Below are 9,237 nucleotides of genomic sequence, written 5' to 3'. Positions count from 1 at the left end.
TTAACATGGTCAGTGAAAATAGCGTTATGTGTTATTCAACCAATCATTTAAACAGAAACATTTACACTCTAGACATTTGACATGTAAACAGTAAAAATAACACATACAAATGCAACATTGCAAACTTGCACCAGCAGGCCTTATCTGATAGAAGAAAAATAATCACATTATCAGAACAGACAGAACAGACATTGCCACAGGAATACCTAACACAAACGCAATTTTCCCCCATGTGGAATAAGCCGGCATTTTGGAAAAACAGAGTTGTGCGATCTCTAATAAAAATGATTAGCATGGCTTACGGGCTCGTCACGGAACAGAAATAATATAAAATGACATGAACACAACAATCCTGTAATGTAATTACAGTATCACATTTTGCAGTAAATTATTGACTTATCAATGTTCAGTCCAAAAGCTCTTATTACTGTTGACTCTAAATCACTGTGGCTCTAAATTCATTCGATACAACATTTCTTCTACCTGCTTGACCACAACCTCAGTACCAACTGCATTGGGCTGCTCCATGTTGTCAGACACTGCTGAATGTAGTGCTGTAAAACAGCCTTTTATGTTGGGATTACTAATCGTGCTGCAATGTGACTCACCTGGGCAATGTTGCTGGAAGTGACGAGACAGGAGTGCAAATATGTTGACTTCATTTCACAATCTGCTTGTCTAGCAATAAGCATTGGAACACTGTACCAATACGAGACGACTGTATTGTGAAAACTGAGTGTGATTTAGAGTTGTGCACTTTGTTGGTAGGTACAATTAGTGTATTAGGGTAAGAATTTTGCCAGTCAGTTTGGCAAATTGAGTTTTCCACATTGAGCCAAAGCAATCATAACATACTGTAATGCATTTGTAATGTGTGACTGCAGATATTAGAAATGCATCTGAAAAAATGAGAAAAACTGTAGGGTCTCAGGAACATCTCAAGAGACTGGATGTCATGCAAACCACACTTCTGCCCTGATTTTGGCTTAGTGGTCTAATCCATTCAACTGATCTGCAGTAGATCCAGGTTCAAACCTACAGGAAAACCATTTATTTCAGAGGTAACATAAATATACCAGTTCAATAGACAAGCAGTGACTTTTCAAAATGTATTGAGTTGTGGTTACACTACAGTAACAGAAGCAAGCATTCATCAGACACTACACAACGTTTCTTATAACAGATTTTATTTCCACTACTGTAGATGAATGTCCTTGCTTCAACTGCATTGATTAACTGATTTTAGCCCCATGCTGATCCACTCATACTGAGTCCAAACATAATCCCATACAGAATATGTAATAAGTACCAGTGTCACAGGAGTTCAATACATCACACAATAATAAATCACAACAGCAAAACATTTGATATTTTTATAATTCAGGTTTAATCATTGCATATTATTGTCTGAAAATACAGAAAATTAAAGCAACAAAAAAAAAAAAATCAATCCTAACAGAATAAATAAGGAAACTCAATCCATCATTGTTTACAGTAATGAAAGGAAGTAAGTACACTGCAGTGACCATTCTGCATTCTCATGGGATGCATCAGCTGCATTTGCCCACAGAAATTTGTATGAAAGAAACTGTAAAAACTAGCAAAATGCACATGGAGGAGTTTGCCACTGGCTTCTTTTTTAAAAAGATGCAGATACAGGAGACAGAATTATTACTTCAAAAACATTTCACTCTGCCATCTTCTGGCATTATTACTCTCAATGTTATATGAATGTTTTAATAATCAAAAGTACATAAACACACCTTGAACATTTTCAATATAAATTTATCAAAATGTAAAAAAATAAAATCATATTTAGAGAGCGAGTGCTTAACCTGAACCTGCTAAAAGATCATACACTTATGTACAGGGTTTAAGCAGTACTGAGGCTAATATTGGGCACAGCTGAAATTGCAGTGGTAAGGCTTTGCTCAAGGAAGGTTGCAAGTGTGTCGACATGTGTGTGTGTGTGTGTGTGTGTGTGTGTGATTGGGTGAGAGTGTTTCTGTGTGTGTGCATTTGTGTGTGTGTGCATGCGTATGTGTGTTTGTGGGAGTGACTGTTGATGTGAACATGTGTGTGAGTGCGTGAGTATGCGTGTGTGTGTGTGTGTGCCCGGGTTGCGTGTGTGTATGGGTAAGAGAAAGTGTGTGTGTGTGCGTTTGTGTGATTGTGTGTGAGACTGTGTATTTGAGTGTGTGCGCGTGCAAGAGAATGAGTGTATGCATGTCTATGTGTGTGTGCGTGAGAGTGCCTTTGTGAATGTGCGTGTGTTTATACATGTGTGTGTGTGTGTATGTATGGGTATGAGAATGTTTGTGTATACATGTGTATATGGTGTGTGCACGCATGTAAGTGTATGCATGTGTGTACATGTGTGAGTGCATGAGTATGTGTGTGTGTGCGTATAGGTAATAAAATGTGTGTGTGTGTTGACACGTGTTTGTGTGTGAGTGCGTGTGTGTGCGCGCGCATGCGTTTGCGAATGTGTGTGTCTGTATACTGTATGTGAGAGTGTGAGTGAGAGAAAGAGTGTGTGTGTGCATACGGGTATGAGCGTGTGTATGTTTGCATGCGTGTGTATGTGTGTGCGTGAGATTGTGTGTGTCTGTGTGTAGGTGTGTGTGAGTGACTGGGTGTGAGAGAGTGTGCGTGCGTAGGTGTGTGAGCGTGTGTGCATGACTGAGAGTGTGTGTAGGTGTGTGAGTGCGTGTGTGTGGGTCTAGGTGCATATGAGTGTGTATATATATATGTGAGTGTGTGATTGAGTGTGTGTGTGTGTATGTGTATATGAGTGTGTGTATATAAGTGTGTGTGAGAGAGAAAGGGTGTGTGTGAGAGTATGTGTGTGTGTGATGGAGTGTATGTGAGAGAGAGAGGGTGTGTGTGATTGAGTGTGCAAGAGTGTGTGTAGGTGTGTGATTGTGTGTGTGTGTGTATGTGTATATGAGTGTGTGTAAATAAGTGTGTGTGTGTGTGTATGAGTGTGTGTGTGTGTGTGTGTGTGTGTGGGGGGGTGTGTGGGGGTGTGTGAGGGTCTAGGTGTATACAAGTGTTTGTGTTTATATGTGTGTGATTGAGTTTGTGTGTGTATGTGTATATGAGTGTGTGTATATGTGTGTGTGTGTGTGTGTGTGCATGCGTTCGAGTGTGTATGCGCATGTGTGTGTGTCTCTACTCCAGTTAGCAGAGGGACACTGAGGAGTGTGTGTGTGTGCATGGGTAAGAGAATGTGTGTGTGTTTATACATGTATGTGCATGCGTACGGAAATGTGAATGTGTGTGTTGACACGTGTTTGTGTCTCTGCACGCATGAATGTGTGTGTGTGTGGATGTGAGTGTGTGTGTGTGAGAGAGAGAGAGGGTGTGTGTGTGTGCATACAGTTATGAGCGTGTGTACGTATGCATGAATGTGTGTGTGCGCTTAAGAGTGCACTGGTGAATGTGTGTGTTTGTGTGTGTGAGAGATTGTGTGTGTCCGTGTGTAGGTGTGTGTGCATGTGTGTGATTGGGGGTGTGAGTGACTGGGTGTGAGAAAGTGTGTATGTGTGTGTGCATGAGTGTACATCAGTGTGTGTGTGTGTGTGTGCATGGGTAAGAGAATGTGTGTGTGTTTATACATGTGTGCATGCATATGGGAATGTGAATGTGTGTTGACACGTGTTTGTATCTCTGCACGCATGTATGTGTGTGTGTGTGGATGTGAGTGTGTGTGTGTGTGAGAGAAAGGGTGTGTGTGTGTGTGCATACGGTTATGAGCGTGTGTACGTATGCATGCATGCATGCGTGTGTGCGCGTGAGAGTGTAGTGGTGAATGTGTGGGTTTGTGTGTGCGAGAAATTGTGTGTGTTCATGTGTGTAGGTGTGTGTGTGCGCATGTGTGTGATTGGGTGTGTGAGTGGGTGTGAGAGAGTGTGAGTGTGTGCGCACAAGTGTGTGTGTGCGTAGGTGTGTGAGTGCGTGTGTATGAGTGTGAGTATGAGAGAGAAAGGGTGTGTGTGAGAGTGTAGGTGTGGGTGTGTGTGTCTGTGTATCTGAGTGTGTATGTGTGAGTGTGTTGTGTGTGTCTACTCCAGTTAGCAGAGGGACACTGAGGAGTCAAACACATAAAATCCAGCACAGAGGGGTGTGTGTTGAGTGAAGTGTGTGTGGAATCTGTGCAGGAGGGTCAGTGTGTCAGAGTCAGAGACGCTGTAGAAGGACAGAGTGCCGGCCGGACGGTCCACACACACTCCTACCCTGTACACACACACTCTTCTACCAGCATCATCATCACACACTCCTGCTCTGCGGTAGGTGGAGGGGGGGACAGGTATGAGTGTTGGGTTCTCATTGTGCCTGACAGAGTATCTGAGGTTATCAGAGTCACTGTGTTTAATGCACTCCAGACTCCAGGAGTTTTTATTCCATCCAAATATACAGTCAGAACCCACTCCTTTCCTGCTGATTCCTTTATATGTCACTGCTATATAAACCCATCCCCCCTCAGACACACTGAACTCAGCCTCCCAGTAACAGCGCTCACACACGCCCTGTCTGCACACAACCTGGCACACAGACTCAAATCTCTCTGGATGATCAGGATATGGCTCCGCTCTCCCCCATGTGTGTGTCACCCTCCTGTTCCCCTCAGACAGAGACAGCCCTCTGTGCGCTGTGCTTGGATCCAGTGTGAGCTGACAGCCGTCTGCACACCAGAGACATTAATGAGATGAATTATCATTATTAATATTCACCTCATTATGTGTGTGAGAGAGGAAGAGCTGTGATAGTACCTGTGTGTGTGTGTTTGTGTACGTGTGCTTCTGTTTGTGTGTTTATGTGTGTAAGAGAGAAGTCTCTCTCTCACACACACACACACACAGCAGAGTGTGTATCTATGGAAAGTGTTCTGTGTCGATACACACTCACATTTCCTGGGTCCTGGTTTGGTCCTGTTCTTTCCTCCATGGTCCACACTGTAAGAACAGCAGAACAGAATTATAAATTTTAACCATCCTTTATTTCCACTCTCAACACACTAATGACATCACATAAATAAAAACAAAGACACAATAAAACACAAAACCAAGATCATATGAAAAATACACAAATCTGTCACAAAGGAAACTTATTCCATTCCCTCATCCTATTCCATGTGCAAAAATAGCTCCCCTCCCTCCACTGAACATAAAACACCCTTATAACACACACTCTGAAACACACTCAGGTTCTCCATTGCTTTGTAGTACTGAAACTCCACCATCACTGTGTCCCTGATCAAACCCCTAACTACAACACCCACATCATATTTACTGCATTGATCCCGTGCAGCACCCTCCACAGGAGATCCCCAACCCTCTTGAGTAACGGTGGTGTGAACAGTGCCCTCCATGCCCCCCCCCCCCCCCAACTCCGTTTGCGTGTGTGTGCGTGTGTGTGCGTGTGTGTGCGCGTGTGTGAGGTGCAGTGTGGAAACTCTCTGTACTTACAGCAGTGTGAGTGTGTCCAGTTTAGCAGCAGACAGCGCTCTCACTCCTGAGTCTCCTGGGTGATTGTATCTCAGGTCCAGCTCTCTCAGGTGTGTGTGTGTGTGTGTGTGAGAGGTGCAGTGTGGAAACTCTCTGTACTTACAGCAGTGTGAGTGTGTCCAGTTTAGCAGCAGACAGCGCTCTCACTCCTGAGTCTCTTGGGTGATTGTATCTCAGGTCCAGCTCTCTCAGGCGTGAGGGGTTTGAACACAGAGCCGAAGCCAGAGAATCACAGCCTCTCTGTGTGACTCTACAGCCTGACAGCCTGGAGAGAGAAGGACACACACACCTTACACACATTAATATAAACTAACAGGGCCACGTGTGTCAAACACATAGCAGTGTGTTACACACCTTACACACATTAATATAAACTAACAGGGCTGTGTGTGTATTAAACACATAGCAGTGTGTTACACACCTTCCAGCACATTAATATAAACTAACAGGGCTGTGTGTGTCAAACACATAGCAGTGTGTTACACACCTTACACACATTAATATAAACTAACAGGGCTGTGTGTGTATTAAACACATAGCAGTGTGTTACACACCTTCCAGCACATTAATATAAACTAACAGGGCTGTGTGTGTCAAACACATAACAGACTGTTACACACCTTACACACATTAATATAAACTAACAGGGCTGTGTGTGTCAAACACATAGCAGTGTGTTACACACCTTACACACATTAATATAAACTAACAGGGCTGTGTGTGTATTAAACACATAGCAGTGTGTTACACACCTTCCAGCACATTAATATAAACTAACAGGGCTGTGTGTGTCAAACACATAGCAGTGTGTTACACACCTTACACACATTAATATAAACTAACAGGGCTGTGTGTGTATTAAACACATAGCAGTGTGTTACACACCTTCCAGCACATTAATATAAACTAACAGGGCTGTGTATGTCAAACACATAACAGACTGTTACACACCTTACACACATTAATATAAACTAACAGGGCTGTGTGTCAAACACATAGCAGTGTGTTACACACCTTAATATAAGCTAACAGGGCTGTGTGTGAAACACCTAGCAGTGTGTTACACACCTTACACACATTAATATAAACTAATAGGGCTGTGTGTGTCAAACACATAGCAGTGTGTTACACACATTACACACATTAATATAAACTAACAGAGCTGTGTGTGTCAAACACATAGCAGTGTGTTACACACCTTACACACATTAATATAAACTAACAGAGCTGTGTGTGCCAAACACATAGCAGTGTGTTACACACCTTACACACATTAATATAAACTAACCGGGCTGTGTGTGTCAAACACATAGCAGTGTGTTACATACCTTACACACATTAATGTAAACTAACAGGGCTGTGTGTGTCAAACACCTAGCACTGTGTTACACACCTTACACACATTAATATAAACTAACAGGGCTGTGTGTGTCAAACACCTAGCACTGTGTTACACACCTTACACACATTAATATAAACTAACAGGGCTGTGTGTGTCAAACACCTAGCAGCGTGTTACACTCCTTCTACAGCTCAATATAAAATAACAGGGCTGTGGAATGAGTCATTATCAAACACATTTGAGTTTCATGCAATTACTGTAACTCATCCCTCAAAATTTCACATTATTGTTCTGTACCGTCTTCAAGGTCCACTCGGCTCTTTTCTGGACGAGCTGGACACTCTCCTGAGCTCCCTCCCTGAGGATGGCACTCCTGCTATTCTACTGGGAGACTTCAACCTCCCACCAGAGACCTCCCAACTGTCCAGGGTTGCCTCACTCCTCCAGTCTTTCGCCCTATCCCTGTCCTCTTCCCCCCCCCCCCCCACACACAAGGCTAGTAACCACCTAGACCTTGTATTCACCAGAAGCTGCTCCATTCCCCAACTTACAGTGACTCCCCTCCATGTCTCAGACCACTTCTTTCTTTCTTTCTCCCTCTCCTATTTACTCCCCCTCAATTCATCCAACAGCTCACCCACAGTAACTTTCAGGAGAAATCTCTCTACTCTGTCACAATCCTCCCTCATCTCCACTGCTCTGTCTACACTTCCCCCTCCTGCGTCTTTCTCTAACCTGCCAGTTGATCTTGCCACCTCCACCTTCAACTCCTGCCTCTCCCAGTCCCTCGACTCACTTTGTCCTCTTGTCTCCAAACCAGCACGCTCCTCACCCCCCTGCCCATGGCTGACTGAGTCACTACGCTCCAGCAGAACATCACTGCGGGCTGCAGAGAGGAAGTGGAGGAAATCCCGATCCTCTGATGACCTGACCGCATATCATACCCTGCTGGCGACTTTCACATCTGCCCTCACGTCAGTGAAAGCCTCATTTTTCCAATCTAAGATCAGTGCATGTCTCTCTAATCCACGCAAACTATTCTCCACCTTCTCTTCCCTCCTCATTCCTCCTCCACCCCCACCTCCCTCTTCCCTCTCCGCAGATGACTTTCTGGCCGCCTTTGAAGGAAAGGTGGCTACAATCCGGAACTCCTTCGCCCATCCAGTGAGCCCCCCAACCCCCCGGGACAAACCCACAGCCACACTGACCTCCTTTGAGATGCTGGAGGACTCCGATGTATTACAACTCATCACCTCTCATCGTGCAACCACCTGTCCACTTGACCCCATCCCATCTAAAGTTCTCCAATCCATTTCCAGCGAGTTCCTTCCCTATCTGTCCTCCATTGTTAATTCCTCTCTCTTCTCTGGTCATGTTCCCTCTGATTTTAAGATGGCTCGTGTTACCCCACTTCTCAAAAAACCCACCTCAGACCCCTCCGATGTAACGAATTATCGACCCGTATCGCTTCTACCCTTTCTGTCCAAAATCCTTGAACGAGCCGTTCTTAAACAACTAACCTCTTTTCTCCATCAGAACAACTTGCTAGACCCTCACCAGTCTGGCTTCCGATCCGGGCACTCAACAGGGACTGCGCTCCTAGCTGTGACGGAGGCACTTGCCACTGCAAGAGCCTCACGCCTCTCCTCTGTCCTGATCCTTCTTGACCTGTCTGCAGCTTTCGACACGGTCAACCATAAAATACTCCTCTCCACCTTGGCTGGGATGGGCATCGTCGGGACTGCCCTGTCTTGGTTCACTTCCTATCTTGCAGATAGGTCCTACCAGGTCACCTGGAAGGGGTCTGCCTCTGCTTCTCATCCCCTTGTTTTGGGAGTGCCGCAGGGATCTGTACTGGGTCCTCTGCTGTTCTCCTTATACACCAGATCTCTTGGTTCAGTTATTAATTCGCATGGCTTCTCCTATCATTGTTATGCAGATGACACACAACTCTTCTTTTCTTTCCCCCCCTCGGCCACACAGGTCAATGATAAGATATCTTCCTGCCTGGCTGACATCTCCACCTCAATGGCCAGCCACCATCTGAAGCTCAACCTCAACAAAACTGAGCTGCTCTTCTTCCCGTGCAAGACCTCATTACTTCCTGAGCTCTCAATCATGGTTGATGGCACCACAGTGACTGCCTCTCACTCTGCCAAGAGCTTGGGGGTGGTCCTGGATGACCAACTGGATCTCAAGGAGCACATCAAGGCAACATCACGGTCCTGCAGATTCCTTCTGTACAACATCAGAAGGATTCGACCATACCTGATGACGCACTCCACCCAGCTGCTCGTCCAGGCTACAGTGACCTCTTGCCTTGATTACTGCAACTCTCTCCTTGCAAGCCTGCCAGCTTGTGCCATACAGCCACTACAGATGATT

General features: G+C 44.9%; 1 protein-coding gene across 1 annotated transcript; it reads right to left on the bottom strand.

The window, feature by feature from the left end:
* Nucleotides 1-4,076: 4,076 nt before the first annotated feature.
* Nucleotides 4,077-5,289, bottom strand: LOC118215531 (stonustoxin subunit beta-like). Its single transcript, XM_035396421.1, has 2 exons — nt 5,285-5,289; nt 4,077-4,620 (listed from the first exon to the last, which is right to left on the bottom strand). The coding sequence occupies exons 1-2, from the start codon at nt 5,287-5,289 to the stop codon at nt 4,077-4,079; spliced, it is 549 nt and encodes a 182-aa protein (XP_035252312.1).
* Nucleotides 5,290-9,237: the final 3,948 nt, after the last annotated feature.

Source organism: Anguilla anguilla, chromosome 16 (genome assembly GCF_013347855.1).
Source record: "Anguilla anguilla isolate fAngAng1 chromosome 16, fAngAng1.pri, whole genome shotgun sequence".
Taxonomy (NCBI): domain Eukaryota; kingdom Metazoa; phylum Chordata; class Actinopteri; order Anguilliformes; family Anguillidae; genus Anguilla; species Anguilla anguilla.
This window is presented reverse-complemented; position numbering and strand designations above follow the sequence as displayed.